The 21,048-nt window shown below is 35.3% G+C and overlaps 1 protein-coding gene and 1 non-coding gene across 3 annotated transcripts in view; one reads left to right on the forward strand and one right to left on the reverse strand.

Annotated features, from left to right (window-relative positions):
* SAK (polo like kinase SAK) overlaps positions 1-21,048 on the forward strand; it is an 82,275-nt gene that overhangs the window by 32,422 nt on the left and 28,805 nt on the right. Inside the window, exons 9-12 of one of the 2 annotated variants that reach the window (XM_081751625.1) lie at positions 2,677-2,769; positions 7,725-8,859; positions 13,330-13,472; positions 18,772-18,887. In XM_081751625.1, coding sequence (XP_081607751.1) covers positions 2,677-2,769; positions 7,725-8,859; positions 13,330-13,472; positions 18,772-18,887 — 1,487 coding nt within the window. The remainder of the gene's footprint in view (positions 1-2,676; positions 2,770-7,724; positions 8,860-13,329; positions 13,473-18,771; positions 18,888-21,048) is intronic. The other variant, XM_081751627.1, reaches the window with a different exon arrangement.
* TRNAR-UCG (transfer RNA arginine (anticodon UCG)) lies at positions 1,671-1,744 on the reverse strand. Its single transcript has one exon. It is a non-coding gene; the product is annotated as a tRNA-Arg (tRNA).

A 21,048-nucleotide genomic window follows, 5' to 3' on the forward strand; every position in this document is an offset into this window, starting at 1 on the left:
TGTACTGTATGAGGCAGACACATGAACATTACACAAAAGTGATGAAAGATAGAGTAGAAGCTTTCAAAATATGGGCGTGAAGAAGGACGGAAAGAATTAGCTGGATGAAGCAGAAAACGAATGAGAAGATATTAGAAATAATGGGGGAGAAATTATCAATTTTAGATATTATTGAAAAGAGGAAGAGAAACTGGGTGGGACATTGGCTGAGAAGAAACCGTATCATCTGCGACGTGCTAGAAGGTATAGTGGCAGAAGAGAGAGCGAGAGGGCAAAGTAGGCTACAGGTGATGAACGTTATAAAAACAAAAATTGTGCGTGAAGACGAAGAGGTTAGCTGAAGACCGTGGAGCTGGAAGTTTCTCAACTATAGCAAGTGACCTGCCAATAATGGCAGAATACCTATGATGATAATGATGATATACTATTTTAATATTGCTATTAGATTGGTTGACAGTATAGACCTGTAGGTAATGCCAAATATTGCGATCCAGTCTAATCGACATTACAAGTATTATAAAATTCTCTAATTCCTGGAAACTCTCACCCATCCAAACAAACAAAAATTTCACTTTTTTTTCCGTTAAGGACTAGTTTTAGCAGATACCTTAGTGAGATATATATACACACAAAAGTCGTGTCATAATAATACATTCTTTTACAAATATAAATTGGTGTCTAATTTGCCGCAAGGTATGGTAAACTATCAATGAAAACTCTCCTGTATATAAAGTGTTACGAGTTTGAATCACCTGTGGAACACACAGCTGTTTTAACTGATAGTGTAATATTTTCACTGTATACAAATCCGGTACATGACGTTTGGGCGCGAGTTAAATTAAAAAATCATTATGGTAGGCGCTGAGTACTAAGTTCGAATCAAGATATCACAAGGTGTCTACTGTAGTGGAAGTCCTTGAATTATACTGGATTTTGTTTTACATACTAGAAATATTGGAATTTCAAAATTCTAAAAACTTAATTAACAATTAAATTTTGTAAATTTAAGTTTCAGCCGAAGTTAAGTGTGCTTTTTATTTGATAACTTTTCAAGCTAAGGTAAGTAGACCAGACTAGATATGATTGCCTGCATTACATACATAGTGAGCCTATTCCATTAAAAAACTTAAAGCAAGCCTTCTACTGTAGTTATGCAATAAGTGTAAATGTCAAACACATTTCTAGTGGCTAAATGACCAATATATGTACACTTAACAATTATTTTTCACTTTGAAATCGTTCCTTTTTTCCTTTCGCTACTTTCTTCAATGCAGATTAAATGCTTAAAATGGGACGAAAAAAAAGTGTGTTAAGTTTTGATTTTTATAGTGGAATGTTAAAAAAATAATAATAAAAAAAAAAAAGTGATACCCGAAATACGGCATACTGCAGTTCCTAAACTCAATGTCTTAGACACCCTGTATTAACATCTTTCCCTCAACTCGATTAAGATTTAGGATTTTTAGATTTCTGGGCTTTCGGCATCTAAGGCCATTTAGCCCGTCACGTTTGAGGGAGTATACTATCCGGGGAAAGGGGAGGAAGGAAGTGGCCTGGACCTATAAATTAGGTACCACCCCGGCATTTGCCTGGTGTGAATGAGGAAAACGCAGGAAAACCTCATTCAGGGTGGCTGGCCTGAAAGAGCGTGTTACAATTTTTCGACCGAATGCCCCCACCGGGAATCGAACCCGGGACCGCTTGCACCGAAGGCGAGAGCGTTACCGACTACGCTACGCGGGGCCACTTTCCTCAACTCGATTGCGCGGAAATCTTTTATTGGTAGTTCTTTATTGGAGTTAAGGAAGAGAAGAGTTTGCCAAACGTAATACGAAAGAAAACAAATTTTAATATTCATAAGTATGTAATTATTAACTTTAAAAAAATACAAAAATTAAATCAATATGTTTTAATTAACATTAAGAAAATTATTAACAGTTCGTTTGATTCCTTCATTTCCTAGCTTTCTTATATAATACAAAAATGAGATCATTAGATCAGAAGTACAAGAATCGTAAACAAGCGAAAAATCAATCCATGACGAGGTTCTAATGCCACAAACGCATTAAACTATTTAATTTAGATGAATAAATAAGATAGAGATAGAAAATATACAGATAAATGAGGTGAGATAAAGATAAAAGTGTAGGAAATGTATATATCTTGATTCGCGCTTAGTTTTCAGTGCCTAGCTTACTTTATATGTCGTAAATTGTGATTTTTACTATGTACCTCGCGCCCAAACGTCTGGCGCCTAAACGGCTTTGCGCCCAAACGGCAGTGCCGAAACGTCCACGCCCAAATGGTGGCGCCCAAACGTCCTGTCCCGTACAAATCTAAGTTTTGTAGTAAACTATTAAAGTATAAATATAAAGTCTTCAAAGTTGGTCTTACTTTTGTGCAGTTATAAAATTTAGATTTAAGCGAAAAAAGGAAAGAAAGAAGTTCTTACAAGGTACAGTTTGTTGTAAGCAGTTCGTCATTAAAGCATATGACGTCATTGATTTGATAATTTATTAGCAATGCAGAACATCTCAACAATTATTATTGTTTCACTAAATATTTTCGAAAGAGAGTATGTTCGAAATAAATATCACTATTGAAAAAATAGTCAGTTCAAAAAGAAAGAAAAAAACACGATAAATAAAAAAAATAATTATGTATTCACTCATACAGGGTGAAATCTTTGGTTAATGGGAAGGTTATGAATGCATGGAAGAAACCAAAATCTGTATCATGCTTTTTGCAACCAACGATATTAATGATAAAGTGAGTATTTTTGTTCATTTATCTTGTTTGTATTGACATTGTTAGTGTAGCAAACACATAAAAGTTATATAAGCAGTGGCGTAACTTCTGTGTGGACATGGTGGACAAATGCCCCGAGCCCCGTCCAGATGGTAAGGGACCCCAAGGTAGGCAGGTACTCCTATTAAAATAAACGACTGAACCGCTTCTAACATACACCTACCTACTAGGTTTCACAGTGAGGCCAAATTTCTTTAGACCATTTTCAGTAGGCTGTCATTTGATCATGGATCTTTATAAGTAAAAATGGCCAGGTAGTTACAGCGCCACTTTTCTGCTATTTCCTACATTATATATGCTATTCTTGGATTTTCTATACTGTGTTCATGTTCACGAGTGTTTGAACTGTGTTTATCCTATAGTGTTGAGTGAATTAGAGTACGGCCGGCCGGGAGTGTATTAATAGAAGGCGGCAAAATTGTAATTTCTTTATATTGTTTCAATGTAATTTTCATATTAAAGGCTGATGACATACTGAGGTAAGAAGTATAATTAAGCGGAATTAGTATTAAACTGTTAAAAATGATGTACTATAGCGGGGTATTTGCTTTACATATATTTGTCAAGAAATCCATGCATAGGTCGGGAGGGAACTGACTCTCCAGAATTGAGTTTTCTTATTGATATGTTGAAGAAATCAACATATTTATGAGAGAATTCATTTCTTGGAGAGTCAGTTTCCTCGAAACTTGTCCTCTGGGTGGTGAACCGTGAGGCGGGCCAGCCATCGTAAGTGCTCCGTATTTTTCCGTGTTTTTGCACACAACCAGTGACATTACAGAGCGTGATCAATTAAGTATTATAATTAGGTGAATTAAGGTAGATTTTAAAACTGAAATTCGGAATATTAATGAAAGCTTTCTTGAGCTTTTGGCAGAAATAGCTTTAGGTTCTGAAAATAGTTTTCAGAAACTTACATTTAAAAGACTTTGCCCAACCCAATGGCCTTCACGTCTTGAGGCTGTTAGGGCTTTGAGAAGGCGTTATAAAGATGTTTTACAAGTTTTGAGCAAAATAATGCATACTTCTATGAAATCTGAGGGAAGTGATGCCAAATCTCTGCGCTTGAAATTAGAAAGTTTTGAATTCATAGTTCTGTTGGTGGTTTGGGAGGAAATTCTTTCTCGTTTAAATAAGGTTTCCGAAGAACTACAGTTCATTTCAGTAGATTTAAATATAGGAGTGTATTTGTTCAATATGGAGGGGAAAAAAGCCTTGTGTGACTTCGAAACAGTTGGAACGACAGTGTATTACCTACAGCAAAAGCTCTTGCTAATAGCTGGCGAATATCCCACACATTTCAAGACAAAATAAATCGAAAAATCAAGTTTTTTTAAAATTTTTTTTATTTTTTTTTATTGGAGGAATTGTTTTGTGCTGAAGTGTAAGAAATGCAGAGGATAAATTTCGGGTGACTATTTTGAGCAGAATAGTAGATACTATAGGACAACTGGAACTGGATGAGTTTGTGGCAAGATTGTTCAAATTTTTGTTTACTAAAAATATGTTAAAATGTCAGAATTAGAGTTGAAAGATTCGACCAGCAATTTGTGTACAATTTATATTGAAGACATAGGTAACGATTTGATGAATGATGTAATCTTTTTTAGAAATTAATTTAAAGAAAATCTGGAAAATTTAAGTAAAGCAAACGAAGTGTTTGATTTACTTGTTACATCTAGAATGAGAAGCTCTTTACCAGAGGTTACTGCTGCGTACGGCATATTCCTGATATTACCTCTGACAGTTGCTTCTGCTGAAAGATCATTTTCAAACTTAAAACTAATCAAGTCTTTTTTGCGGTCTATTATGTCTCAAGAAAGACTTGATAACTTGGTCATTATTTCAATAGAAAATGAGACTGTTAAACAGTTGGATATAGAGAAGTCAGTTGACAACTTTGTGGCAATGAAAGCCCATAAATGGTCATTTTAATTCCCTTTGTGTAAATATACACAGCAGTATGCAGGAGAGAGCTGAAGAACACAGAGAAGAACATACAAGATGTGGAGTTCGTCAGTGACTAACGCCTTGGGTTTTTTTTTTTTTTTTTAACTCTTCCACTTTTAAGATTTTTTTGTGTGTTCTTCAAATGTACTCCTGCCCGCTGGATGAAGTGATGGAAAATTAACGTCATCATCAACTATTGTTTGTTGTTTTTCTCAAAAATGTAAATTTTCTTAAGAATGATGTCAATTCCTTAAGTTTCGAGTTTTTCAGCTAATCTCTATCAAAGATATAAGTAAAACTATGTATACTAAATGAGCAAGTCGAGTTTAGTATTATTTAACAGAAATATTCCATTATTTTGGTATTTATTTCAAAATCTTTATTTGTTAAATACAACCCTTAAACCTGAGCTCTGACACCATTAAAATTCCTTGTATTTTTCAAGTTAAGGGCCCACCACATTCATTGTTCACGGGCCTCACCTGTTCTTGTTACGCCACTGTACACATGATTGTTAATTATTTAGTATTGGCGATTTCTTCGTAGAGGAAAGTTAGATATTGTCTGTACAGATTGTGGCTTGCATTGTATTTACTCAGTAATATTTCTTTATTTTTAGTAAACATTTATTTCCCAATTTTTCCATTCCATTGTTGGTTTTATTGGAAAATATTTCAACAGAAATATTGTTTTTCATTAGTAGACCATATAATTTTAGATTTTAAAATTGAATACATGACCGAATAGAGGACAGTTTTCTTCTAGTAAAGTTTCAATAAAAATCACAAGAACTCGCATTATAAATTTCAAATTAACATAGCCCTCCAAACAGAAGGTTTGAATTCCGGGAATCATGTTTGAGTTGCAAAATCGACGAACAGAATAAAGTAGGGAAGGAATTCACAATAGCGTTTTTTCTCTCTCTCTCTCTCGTTCTCTCTCTCGCATAAACTCATTATTCCCTGTTTTTTTATTTTCACTTTATAATTGTCGTTACACATGATACTGATTATATCGATTAGAGAATGTACTTATTGCCACAATTTGCTGTGTGTCTATACTTTCGTAACCTGAGGTACTCAGTATTATAAAGCATTAAGAATTTCAGGAAGTAGTGCCAATTATCTTTTAATCTGGGCACCAGTGTGCAATCTAACCAACTTACACACAAAATAGATGGAGTAATGGTAACTGTGTATCAATAGAGAGGTAAAGACAGAGAGTTGGTTGAGAAACACACAGGTTGATTCCCTGTATTTTCTTGTTTTTGGAAATTAGAACAAAACGGCACATACTCTTGGTGTGTACCTCGTATCAGAAATATATGGGCGAAAAAATCTACACTGGTACAGAGACGACTTCTTCACTAAGCGTCATTATTCAAACATGGAACAAGATTCTCTATCCCAGAATTGTAAAAAGCCAGCGCCTGCATCGTGACGTCTCTGACCTCATCGTCATCGTGTTTCCCAATATATCTTTTAGGTGCAGTACACTCTCGAGTAACCGAGCCTTTGGTTTATCCGAGGTGGTTATTACTTATAAATATTCATTTTCATTTTCAGTTTGAACATAATGGTTAAGTGTTAAACATAGTTTTTTTTTCTTTCTTTTTTTTAACTTAAACTAATATATGTTATGCTTTAATACAAAACTACTCGAGAAAGAAAAGAAAAAGAAACTATATTTAATTTTACTTCGTGAAAGACAAACAAGTCTTTTCGGCGTTGCTTGAGTTGTGTAGCATCGGACGTTTCCGTTCCCACTAGGACTCTTGCTCATCCTCGAACCCTTTCATGCGGTCACAGACATCTCCTGTTACACCTGAAGTACCTGTAACTAAATTTAAATTCAGTGTTTGTAAAGTTAGCTGCTGTTTATGAACAATTTCGTTTTACTGTATCATTCTTAAACTTTTTCTTTAGAGTTGTTTTTCTTCAAAATCAGTTTCCTATACACTTAACATTCAATGTATTGATAATAAAGAAACTTTAATTTCATTTACTTGTTTAGAAAGGTTTACGTATAAAATAACTTCAAAATCCATTTCATCGTCGTATTATCCGAGGTAGCCTCTGTCCCGATGACCTCGTATAATTATGAGTGTACTGTTTGGGATTCATTACGTTCTTATACACAAAACACTGTTTCTCGATGGATCTCCGATAGACACTTTTCTTGTGCCTACAGAAACCTGCTTATGTTGAGTATTTCATACCTGGCGAGATTTGGTGTTGTCGCTGCCATTTCTAACACGTGCTCCTCGCACAAGTCATAGCGCAGCACTGATGAATCACTCCCAATCCTCGTCGTATGAATCAGGGTTATTGCCAGAGGACAACTTTGATGCTCATTTTTGCGTTTGTATCTTTACATTGCTGATAATCCTCGTAATATGATGACCATATTTCTAGGATGTTTCGTTTAGCTTTCGTTCAAATATTTATTAATTGCTTAAGTTTGCTATATTGATCGCTTATTTACCGTTGTGATAAGCTTGTAAGTAAATAGTAGGTGCGTACATCAAGTTTAAGCTAGGCTAGTGAGTGTGACAAACTTTATAAGATATTCGTGTAGTTTCATAGTAATCTAATTTATGGAATATAACTTGCTTAGGCATTTTTAGTAGATGTATTATACTGAAGAAAAAAGAGCTATGTTTTAATTGAACTAGTTGAGAAACATCTTGCTACAATTTTGTAATGATAGGTTTTAACGATTCTGAAATACAATAAAACTTGTCAAGTTGGCTGTACCATTTTTTTTTAAAACAATTAACCTGCAAAATTCAACTTAATAAATTAAAAGTTTTAAGTGATTAATCGTTAATTTTTTTTAACGGATTAGTTACAAGCCTCCACACTTCGAAGTTCATGAGAACGGAAAGAAAACTGTAAAATATGAAAAGATGATGTCAGAGACACCGATAATGTATTTACCTTTCTTTTTATTTCCTTTCATTTCAGAACGGATAGAATGACCAAGCAAATAGGCAGAGGATCTCTCCGAACGAAATATTTGAATACCACAGCATTGTCTCCTGAAAACGATTCAGCTATTTTACCAAGCTTCCCTAAGCATACCGAGATATCAAGAGATGTCTCTGCAGAACGGAAGAAGATTGCTAACCTTCACCATGACCTTCATACGACTAGTCGAAGTGATAATACCAATTGTGGAACTATTCTGGGCGACATAAGTTCAGTCATTTCTTCGCACAAAAATATTCCGTATTCCAGTTACAGTGATGATAGTATTTTCGGAAATAATCTTCTTTTTGGTGATGAGTATGCTAACTTAGATTCCAAGCAGCTGAGCACAAATTTTCCAGCGAACTGCAGAAATAATTCCGATTTCTCGCTTAATAACTATGTAAGTAGGTGTAGTGCTGATGAAAACAATTGCAGTAAGTGTTCGAGGACGTGTAATTGCGAGAAAAGTGACCGACGAACTCCTTGTAGTGAAATTTCTTTCCCCAGACAGACACAGAACGGAGTGTGTCCAAGTAGTTTCAGTGCCGATCAAATTCTCAATTGTTGTCGAAATAGTTCAACACCATGTGAAAATAGTCACAATATGTATGTTCCACCCAAAATACATGTAGGTAGGGCAGATCAAAGACACTGTTCTCATGTCGGTAGTTGTGTTAATTGTTCTCATATCAATAGAAGCTGTTGCCAGAGTTACAATCAAAGAACAGATAATATCCACAGGTTAGAGGAAACTACGGAGACTGTGTGCGCAAGCAGTCACATTACTTATTCAAATTCTGGGTATACAGGTGTAACTTGTGGCAATAACTCCCAAAAAAATCATAATCAGTATGTGGATGTAGATGACAGTGAAGTGCATAGTAAAGTGTCCCATAAGCCTGAGCAAAAGAACCCGTCCTCACCACCTCCCTCCGATGAATGTAAGAAAAATCTACCTAATGAAGGTATACCGTTAGATACATCAAGATTACAGCCAACTCGTCACAGAACAAAAAACGCCATCTTAAACATTCTTCCAACCGGAGAAGTGTGCATAGAGTTTGTAAAGAAACACGGGAAAGAGGAGAAAGTGATGGATGTATGCAGAATCTCTGGAGATGGAATGAGGGTAAATATAGTTCGTTGTTAGTCATTTTCTATGCACAACTTAGGTATTAGTATCGTTATCGTGTAGAAATAACAATAGTGTCAAAATATGTCAGAAAATATTAGCTAGTTACTTCAAATACATCAAAAAGTCTGGTAACTGGAACTCCTGGAGTGATTTCAACACAACTTGGTACACATATGACTTACAATCTAGAAAAATACTGTGAGAGTAAGACACTGTTATGGGATAGGAAGGGGGCATATGTGGAAATAATCGAAAACTACATATCGTCGCTGCGCCTCGAAGAACCGCTATGTGTTAAAACTGCAACTTTTCAGGAGAAGCAAAAAACACTCCAAACTCTTAAAATTTTGCCAAATACACGGAAACACTTGAAAAATATAATTAAATTGGTTCTGCGTATATTATGCATTGGACATTGTTGTAGCTTGCTTCAACAGTATTATATTACTATTTTTGTGTTTACCTTTTGCGCCTTTATAAGCACATAGAGGATTTGTATATATTAATCAATGCGTACGTGATGAGAACCAGAAGCCTTTAATTTCAATCTCTAATTTTTCATTGTTATAGTAAAACAATTGAATATTAACTTCTGACATTATAAGGGACGCTGCCTGACAGGTTTCTGGTTTATTTGCACGATATAACTCATTTTCGACAAAAATGTCACATAGCGGTTCTTCGAGGCGCAGCGACAATATATTGCTTTTGAACCTCTTGTTTTTAGGATCAATAAAATGAATAATGACATTACCGATACCAATTAAGTAAAAGTTCAGCCTCAACGGCGGAAGCTAGGGCGATTAAAATTTATACGAAACATTCATATGGTCCTGTCAACTTAGGAAGGTGAAACCTTGTGCATACAATCTTCGTTTAAAATAATCGGATCTGTGTACCACGTTTTAAGGGGGCCAATGACATAGAAGCAGCCGATAAAATTGTTGGTAACCAAGTGCGATTTCCATCTAATTACCCTGCCACGTTTGAGTTATCGGAATTCACGCCGAATGCAGAGCAACCTTTCGAGAAAACGTTTAAAATAAAATATTGGTATTGTTTGTCACAGATTTATTCAAGAATGAAACGTAGGAAATCCCAATTGAAGTAATCTTAGTGAAAGTGGTTTTCACTGACTACAGCGTCATCTGTCAAGAATCGAATAGAATTTATTTATTTCTTGTCGTAGATTCCGCAGTAAAGAATGGGGATCCCTGTTTAAGTTTTCAAAGTAGTGCCCCTCTGGAAACATACGTAGGACTTTTATTCATTTCTAGTTACCAAAATATTTTATGTTATATGCTGTATATGAATAAAAACGCTCATTTTGAACACTTCTTGCTTCTCAAACTTTCAAATATTTAGTTGGAAGAGCATAATGTTAGCACAGGTTGCAAATGTATTACAGTTGATTTTGAGTGTGTTATAAATTTTACGCATAGATTCATATTTTTTTCCTTGCTTAACTATAAATTGATGGGGTTTAAATAAAAGCAAGTTAGAAGTCCATGAAAACCTTTAACAGGGTGTCTATTGATACTTGAAATATTGGAAATTTGTATCGATACTGTATATACTGAAAATGTACTAGAAATTATTGTGTAATACTGGAGAAATATAAAAATTCCTTTTGAGACTTTTCAAGATGGAGTCCATTATCTGAATGTGGTGGTGGTAGGGCCAACTGGCCACCACTGATAAACTAGTTTGAGAAAGAAAATAAGTAGTGTTTATAATACAAGTGTTTACATTTTTTTTTTTTTTTAACTTACTTTATATGCAGTTTGTATTCACTTAATATTTGTCATGTGTCAAGACAGTAGCAAATCTAAATGTGTAAGCATGAACATTGAACATGTTACTTTTTGATTTTGTAATTAATTTGCCTTCTACTTAACATTGTTTCTGTACAATGTAATAGGAATGTGAAAAAGAAAAGTCTAAATATGATGATAGGTGAGGAAAGAGTTGTCTGTGAAAGATCCGCACTAATAATCTCCAATAATTTCAACTGTATATGGGTTCAATCTTGCTGACAGTATGTTTGAGATTTTTATAGGATGTTAACAAAAGAGAAAAGCCTCGAAAATTATTATGCCTTTGTGCCTTATGCTTTTCTTATGGATTGGAAAAATGATTGAGACCCTCCACTCTTGTGACAGTTCTTCCTTGTTTGTATCTCGTTCCAGGCTTTTCTTCTCCAGTTATAATTAACTCAGCAGGAATTTCGTCTACATTCAGAGATTTGTAATTCTTTAATTTCTTTATAACAATTTCTGTTTCAGTTCTGCTCTATGTATTTCATTTTTTTCCATCTCTTCGAAATAGTACTACCCATGTGAGAATTGTAAAGTCCGCTTTTCTTTAACGTATCCGCAAGAGATTAATAACCTTTCTTAAATTCGCTGATGCCTTTATGCATGTCCCAAATATTTTTGTCTTTATTGTTATCTATTTGTTCAACAATTTTAACTTTTAAAAAATCACGTTTCTTTGTTCTAAAAGTTATTGGAAGTTTCCCACGTGCTATCAACCAAATTTTATGCAATTCTATCGTTCGGACTTTGAAGCTAACGCAGTTTTGCCTGTTTCTCATTGCTAGTGTAATGCATTCCTGATCGAATGACGGTTTGTTCTACGTATTTCCGCGCGCTGTTTTTTTTTTCTCTTTTTTTTTTCTTAGTGAAATTTTAATGTTGTCACTAATTTTAACCAGGTATCCTTAATACTATAGTGCAGGAATTTTGTAAAGAAAAAGAGAAAAAAAATACACGCATGGAACTTTGCACAGTTGTACTTGACCTCCTTATCAACGTGCTAAAAGTCTCCTTAGATTGACCTTGAGCTTCGGCCGCCATATTGGAAAATAGCCACCGATTTTCAGTTTTCCGCCGATAACTCTAGAATGAGCAGAGATACAGTAGTGTAAACTATAAAGAGTAATGATATGTAGAGAACGAAAAAAACAAACATTTCTCTAGAGCGTTCACCTCCCTGGTTCGATCCCAGCTTCGATCCCTGCTCGCGTCGTGTGGACTTTGTGGTGGACAAACACTGTGCTCGTGGGTTTCCTCGGAGTTCTCCCGTTTCCTCCCACTTTCTTCATTCCACCATTTCATTTATTTCTAATAATCACCATCTCCTTTAGCCTAACCGGCATAACCGTGGGACGTAAAACTCAAAGATTTCATTTCATTTTTTCAATTTTAGGGGACTTTTAGTATATTGATAAGGAGGTCAATTACTACAACTGTGCAAAGTTCCTTACTTGTATGATTTTTTTTATATAAACCCCTAATTTTGACATAAAATTCCTGCACTACTAGTGCATTCCGACCTTTCTGAAACCAAGAATCTGTTCGACACTTCAATCTGATATTCTCTTCTCGCCCGATCCCCCTCTAATTTCTTTGAATTAAACCCTTCCGTTTTCACATATTGAAGATTTCGTTTTTTCAACGATAATCTTTTTCTTGTAATTGCTACCAGATAATGGGCAGAGTGTCACAGTCATTCCTGTAAATCCCTGAACATGAATTACGATGCTAGACTGTCTTCTGTCTACTAAAACGTGATCAATTTGACAAAGTTTAATCATTGCACACTAAAAATTCATTCGCTGTTATTTATTGCCAATTAGGCATAGTAATTGTTTCACTTTAAAAACTATACATTAATTAATGGACATGGTAAACAAAACCTACAATCAATTTATAACGTATATACACAGAGCTATTCACAATTCAATTATGATCTCGTCTAAATATTATTCATATTAAACGGGAAAAAGGTCCAAAGATGAAACATTTATCAGTCAGTACTTCTCATGGAGCTGAACAAAGTGATACGGGTGAATGTAAATCTTCATGCGTAGATATCAAGGCAAGGGAAACAATTTTTTTATAAACCTAAAAATTGATACACAGTAACTACACTGAAACTGATTGAATCAAGCGTTCTATTAGTATGAAAGTAGTGAAAAGACAGTACATAGTATGTTTAATGAGACACAGTCCAAAATTATGTTCATATATATATATATACATAACACCAAAAAGCATGTCGCTCGTTTCCAGTAATAATGGATATTTTTATTCTGCTGGAACAGGCTGTTTATTTACACACAGTACAGCATATCCACAAGTCCTATACCTGTTTTGGGACATCCAAAATTTTCACAGGATGTCTCTCTCACATCTCAAAATCATCCTGATAGGATGTCAGTAGGAGCCGCATTAATTTATTTGAGATTAGCGACCCGTCTCAGCACTGAGATTTGGTATAAGTAAATACTAAAAATGTTTCTTATCATAACGAGATATTTAGAGAACGTTTCAGAGATGTAGAGATACACAAAAAAGCGGCCATGAAGACTACTGTGAAACAGTGTAATTATGTAAACTCTTTCTTAAGTAATGTGATTTGGTGATTTTATTAATAAAGCGTAATTTCTCTGCTTTCTAGATAATACTGTACCAACCTAATTTCGGTCGTGGTTGTTCTGTCAGTGACTCTCCGCCAGACGTACCTCCAGAAGGAGCAGATTCAATATTTAGTTACGAAAGCCTCCCAAGTAAACATTGGAAGAAATATTTGTATGCCGTGAGGTAAGTAAACATTCCTTTAATATTGGATTATTGAATTCTCGTAGTGTAACTTTGCTAATAAGCAGTTGGAGTGACATCAAATTGACATTAATGAATACTCTGTCTGCAAGACACATTAATGACATGCCGCCTATCTTGAATCGAACTCAGCATTTGTAAATGGAGGGACGGTTATGATATGATGTACGGTTAGAATTTACCTAAAAGTTCATTCTTGTTTTTATCTTATATCAATCGGAGCTACTCATAATCTGATTGTACATAAATATAACGTACTGTGTAACCGTAAAATGTCTTTTCCTTTTTGTTGAGAGCTCATTGAGTTGATTCCAATGAAAATTCAGTAAGAAGCTGTATCTATTAATTATATTTATCTTTTACCTCAGATTTTACAGTATAGTTCCATGACTGATGACTGGTAATAACAGAAAATTCTTTGTCATGTGAGGTTAATGCTATGGTATTCTTTTGTAGGGCATTCGGAAATTTGTTGAAGGGAGCATCCGCGCCCTTGTAAACATCAATCATTTAAGACGACATACTTCCCATTGTCATAGATTCTAACGTAAAGCAAAGGATGAACAATAAATTTTGCTGTAAGTTAGGAAAATCAGCATTAGAATATTTACGAGATCATCACAACGTATTACCACGAGTATACCCTAGATCTCGTGGTCCGTCTTTGCATGATACTCCAGATTTCGTTATGGACGTCTCCCAACCTGTCATATAGAAGATAAATGGAGCTAGTTCGCGATCTGCAGTCAGAGTGTCGCTTAAACGTCCTCATGATGGAGGATGTGCTGCACATCAACCGTAAAACAATCGTGATAGATTTGCGGGAAAATAATATTTATGTGAGATTCGTGCCTCATTCTTTGATTAAAGACCGGAAAACTGACTGCACGGAGTTGATTAATTCCATGGAATCGGACTTTTCATTGCTGATCACGTCTTCAGGCGACGAAACCTTGTGCTATAAATAAAAGAATCCATCATAATGGAAATCAGGGCAAAGATGCTCTCTTTTACCAGATGTTTAGATTGTTTGCAAAACAAGACTATCATAGTACTAATCTCACATGATAAACAATATTCTCTCATTAGCAGTTACAGAGTACCAGCATCTGTCTTGGAACTTCATCGTTAAACTGTGTATTATATAGAAAGTTTTCCAACATGCTCCTATAAAAGATGTCCCAGAATGGGATTTATAAGCAAAATATGATTTTTTTAAGTCACAAATGTGGTCAAAAATTACTGATGATGTTCTAATGAGGAATATATTCCAAATGTCCTCTATTGGCAGCAATACATCGTCGGCAACGTTGTGGAATAGACCGACAGACATGTGATATGGTTTCCATTTGAATGAATTCACAGGCAGTCTCAATTCCCTTTCTCATGGCATCCAGCGTACGTTTTGTGCCATATACAATGTTGTTCAGAGTTCCCCACAGAAAGAACGGCGTTAAATCAGGAGATCTGAATGGATATTCAACACCTTCTCGTCGGCCTATCCACCTCTCAGGAGCAAATGTTTCATCCAAGAATTGCCGCACCTTCCGATGGTAATGTGGCAGTATGCCGTCTTGTTGAAAAAAGAATCTTCATCTGGGTAGTTGATGAATAGCTTACACAAATTTTTCTGGCAACATGTTAAGGTATACTGCACCGGTCACTGCTCATTTAAAAAAGGATAGCCCGACAAGTCCTCTGACAGACATATCTCACCGCACTGATAAACGAGAAAATTAACAGCTCGTCCCTCAATAACATAGGGATTATCTCTTGCCCAGTACACATACATACATTGATTATTCCATTCAGTTTAAAAGTCGCCTTATGAGATCAAACAATGAAATCTGTCAACTGTTCATTATCGCCAATCCATTCACAAAATTGGAGGCGCCTATCCGGAAGCAGTCTGGCATTGTAGGGTTTTCACTTTGGTTGCTTTAAAATGCGGTGAACAGTTGATTTCCTTGAGGGGATCTTGTGAAACTTTGTAACACTACTTCCACCTCTGTATACAGAGTCTTTAACGTAATCACAAGATCTTCCATCAAACTTATGAGAACTTACAATGATCTCAAATCGAAACCTACCGTGAAATTGCACTCAGAGCAAAGAAGTTCTATAGAAACGTCTTGTACAAAATAACAGCTACGATTGTGAACTGGAAGGACCCGAGAACGATGGCGAAATGTTACGCAAACAAAATAACCAGCCGGTAGATAGTGGCCACCCTGGTTCCGGTTTGGCACAAGCGTTATACATTACGCGAGGTATCCGGTCGTTCCAGTATGTACCGTATTGATTATATATATATATATAAGGAAAAAATTGAGGTTCTTATGCAACCCGCTTATTCTCTTTAGCAGCGCCATGTCTGCCAGAAATTTGAAATAGTACAAACTGACATCATTCAGAGTGGAATATTTGTGTAACGTTCTCTTGCCGTAACTCGAGCTTCGAGGGTCGCGAGCTAAATTTTGTGCTAGACACGGATTACACAGGATAAGTGGAATTATAGACAAACACTGTAATATCAAAGACCAAAGAAATAACAATATTAATAAAGCTTCAAACCGGGAGTACATTATATTAATTTAGATTAATTCTTTTCTAAATTTTTAATTATACAGAACAATACCAATATTTAGTGAGAGTTGAATAAACGAAATAAAAAAAAAAAATGAGAAATATCCTTTTGGTAACTTTTATAAAGCTCTCAAAATTAAACAAATGGGTCATAAAAATCTTCAAGTACAAACAATTTAATATTATTATTTGGCATTGAATCTAGAATCTAACTCGGATTTACTAATAATCGATTTAACAAATTTTCTAGCATTAACAAGCCAATTTAGAATCGTTTAATGGTATCAATATAATGAAATTTTTATTTCTTGCCTTGTCTTATCTATCGTTAAGCTTTCATTAATTCCCCTAACTTAACAGCATTACAGAGCTTTACAAATAATAGAATTCTTACACTCACCTTCAGGCGAATGAGATGGGAACAATATAGATACTTGAAGTAAAGCTGATTAACAACCATATAATTTTAATAGAACTCGAACAATACATCTGAATATTTTGAATAACTGTTGAAATACTTCACGCATCTCTTTAAACGTAATAACACTCCAAACTTTACAACATTACAAAAATTTGCACACGGTTATCTTTCCGTTTTAACATTTGGGTACTATATGACATAACCCATTTTTACTTTTTGTATCTTTCCGTTATACCAGGTTCACTATAAAGCCAAACACTCGCTTCTAATATTCAACTCTGAATGACGTTACCGTCATCCAGAGGTTGTCAGTTGGAGCTAATAGTTCAAATTTCTGCCAGATATATATATATATACCGGTATTGAAATCAATACAGTACAAGCAGTCCTGGTGTCCTGCAGTCAAATCTACTCCGTTGTGAATCCGGGTAATATTCTGCACTTCAGGTTACGTCATTTCCAGGAGGAGCGTTTTCCTCGTCGGAGACAGTAAGCTCTGAAGAATTAGAAATGTAGCAGCAAGTAATTGAATTAATTTAAAGGGTTGTAACATTATGAGTGAATGAAGGTGGTAAAAAGCGACGTTCGGTGTTCAGTATTCGTAATAAATTTCGTTCAGTGATGTCAGTCCGGCAGCTATATTCATGGAAAAAGCAGCTGGAAAGTGTGTGTAAAACCAATAGAATATAACAATATGATGTGTGACAAATTACATTCTCGTTTTGTGGAAGCTCGACAAAGCAAACGAGGTGATAGTGAAGAGGATTCACGTTTGTGGGCTTCCGAAATTTCTAGGAGACTTGTAATTGGTAGGGAAGTTCAGCGCATCCATACCGTGGATAAACTGCTTCAAGAAATATTTCCGAATTAAAAGCAGGAAAATTTAAAAGTTCGTATTTCGCGCTTACACACACGAGGAAGGAGACAGAGAGAGAGAGCTGTACAATAATTCGTGGAGACAGCCAGAGAGCAATTATAGGCTATACCCTCTCTTTCATTTACAGCAACGATTAAAGTGGTTTTACCTATGAAATGAGTTGAAACGACTTTGTCTTTTGTTGGAGAAGAGCACACAAATAATCCCAATCGATTAATGCATTGACTTATTCTTATGTTACACAATAATGACCACTACTGCTAAAGATTTTTTTTTTTTTTTTTTTTAATTGTTGTACTAAAGGAGCCGAGTGGAAAGTTTCTTCCCAGATTATCCAGACAAATGTTTCGGGTAGACAGTCTCATTGTCACTGCACTAAACTAAAGGAAATGGGAAAAGTGGAGTTACAATATTGGTTTAAAGGGACTTTTTTCTCTTTCTGTGCAGAACGTTCTGCTGTGCTTCTCGACTCTTGGATCACAGTGTTACTATTTGTCTTCAAGACTTTACCCAAACAACACTATTGCGCTTCTTCAGATACTATAGGAAAAATCCAGTCATTGGATGAGTTTTTCTTATGGAAATGGAAGGCTCGTTACCGTCGCATCGATTAACATAAATTGTGTCAACCAGGAAATATATTAATTTTGAAGTTTTACGTGGAAACTGCTGAAAATGCACTCTTTCATTTATTTTCAGTTTCTTCTCCACAGTTCACAGACATGATTTTATATTAATGATGTGCAACTGGGTACTAACAGGAGCGGCTTCCTAAGTTCATAGTGTCTGTGCAATATTGTCTACAGACCACTACGCTCGAATGTTATGGACAATGTGACAAGACAGTGCTTATTTCTTGTGGCTGGTATGAACCCAATTTGTGTTTTTCTCGTTCTATCGCTGAGGCTCGTTTCTGCTGTTTTTCATCTCACATTGAAGTATATTATGGAATTGTCGAGAGGGAGCGACGTTTCTCTATCGCTTTCAGATTTTTTCAGATTACAATCATAGTTTTTATTTTGTGTGTTGAGTTTCTGTGAGATTCATTGCAATTTCGCGGTAGGTTTCGATACGAGCTCATTATGTTCCTTTGGAGAAGAAATGATAGTTGAAGTGTGTGTTTCCGACCGACGCACAAATGTAGATAAATTCTTTAAAATATTTTATAATAATTTTAAGTTTAACAACATTGAGAAATAACACTTTTAGTAATATAAAAACAAACAAAAAAGTGAATTTTTAATAATGTACATTTATAAGTGTATCTTTATAAGTAGTTTTACCCTTTATAGTCATCTTTAGATAAAAATAAACACTGAACACATCGTATGATTTATTACATTGTTTTTATTTCTAAACTTGTTACATTGAGTTTAAGTGTGGTTTTAATGTTTCAGATTTGTAGATTTGGTGAAAGCAAAAACTCCAAAAATAACTTACTACAGTGAGAAGTGTAAATGCTTATTGATGGAAAATATGCCAGATCCTGATTTTGAAGCATGCTTTTATGAAGGTAAGATCGTAATTTTAAATTGTGATTTTTCTTGTTGGACTTCAATGCTGCTGCTGCTACACCAATGAAGTATGTAAATCTTAAATCACTATTGTATCCATATCAACTCAATATCTGTGATTAGTGGATCATAATTTTGTATAGAGCTTAAGTTAGTTGGAAAACCCGTAGTGAAATACTTGATGCAGCAAGTGAAATTATAAACTATTTTTGCATTGATGAAGAAATACAAATCGTCCGAAACAATATGACCACAATAAGAGTTTTCACACTGAAATTACAATTATCAGATTCTATATGTTGAGGCGGAAATATAATTGATGTAAAAGATAAACCATTTAAATAGTATCTAAACAACGGTGTTTTAAAGAAATAAAGAAAATTAGTGGTACAACTCACAAAGGACAATGAGTGGCTAGTTGGCTATCAGTTACATCACATGGCTCGTACCACTGTTATTTCTAACCATAGGTCATAGAAGAGCCATGATACGAGGTCTGTCCATAAAGAAATTGAACTTTTAAGAAATACGTTCAACTTAACTGTTTTTGAGTTTCTGCTTGCTAGCGATGCGCAGTGGGATTCTTACCAAGCAATTTAACGGCAGTTCCGTTATTCTGTCTTGTGTCATTGTGAGTGCGTGTTCGTTGAAAGGATTGGAGTGATGTGTTCCGTACTTGTGGCAATTTTGTGATATTACGAAAAGAACGAGTTTGGAAGAGCAGCATCTGTGGATTAGATTTTATTTCAAATTGAGTAAAATGTTCACAGAAACTTTGAAAATGATGCAAGGAATGTACAAATAAGAATGTGTAAGCCGAACCTAGTGTTATGAGTGGTTTCATTGATTTAAAGCAGGAAGAACATTCATCGACAATAACATAAAACCAGGGGGCGTGGTGGCTCAGTGGTAGAGCGTTCACCTCCGGTGCTTGGGGTCCCTGGTTCGATCCCAGCTCGCGCCGTGTGGACTTTGTGGTGAACAAACACCGTGCTCGCGGGTTTTCTCGGAGTTCTCCCGTTTCCTCCCACTTTCTTCATTCCACCATTTCATTCATTTCTCATCACCGTCTCCTTTAGCCTAACCGGCATAACCGTGGGACGTAAAACTAAAGATTTCATTTCATTTCATTTCAACATAAAATCACAATATCATGTGATGATTAAAGTGTGCAATGTTAAATCGGTCTGTATGTGATCTTAGTTGAAAAATTGAAATGCATTGTGTTGCTCCAAAATTCGTTTCACAGTTCCTAACAAATGAACAAAAAGAAACACGCGTGGAAATCTGTGAAGATCTTCTGAATCGTGGAAAGACTATTTTTCTTTAGAAACATTAAAACAGGTGACGAGAGTTGGGTCTGTGGCTGTGACGTTGAAATAAAGACACAGTCATCCCAATGGGTGGGAAAGTCGTCGCCGAGATCCTAGAAAGTTCATCAAAGTCGCGCAAACTTTAAAGCGGTACTTATTATTTTTTCTTTTAATTTTGTGGAGTTGTTCATTGTTTCACATGGTGAATATGTCTCACATGGTCAAACCAGCAACCGGGTATTATTTAGAAACAGTGAGGCGTTTGGGGAATGTTGTGACGAAGAGACCGAAAACTTGGAAAAATGGTACATAATTGTTCCTAACTATTGAACACTCCTCATTAGGGAGTTCTTGGCTAAGAACAATACGACTCTTGTACCCCAACCACCTTACTAACCTCTTTTGGCACTTGTAGGCTTCTTGCTATTCCTCAAGGTAATACATCCTGAAAGGTTGCCGTTTCCGATCCATAGAAAAGATTTATTTTAAAAAAAAAAAAAAAAAAAAAAAAAAAAAAAAAAAAAAAAAAAAAAAACCTGCTGCGAGACTTTCAGACTATTCCAGAAAGTGCGTTCCAGCAGTGGAAGACGCGCTGGAAATGATGTATCAATAGTGGAGAAAACAATTTTGAAGGAGATAAATCTGAATAACTTCTACAAACTGTAAGTATCATTATATTTAGAAATGTTCGGTTTCTTTCTGGACAGACCTCGTCATCAGAAGTGCTTAACATAACATACTGATAAAGTATAAATATTTTCTTTATATAAAAGAAGTCCTGAGTGACTGATTAATGCCTAGACCAAGCTGCTTAAGCTAGAAACTTGAAATTTGAACACCGCATCAC

The sequence above is a fragment of the Thermobia domestica genome, chromosome 3 (genome assembly GCF_964235325.1).
Source record: "Thermobia domestica chromosome 3, izTheDome1.hap1.1, whole genome shotgun sequence".
NCBI lineage: Eukaryota > Metazoa > Arthropoda > Insecta > Zygentoma > Lepismatidae > Thermobia > Thermobia domestica.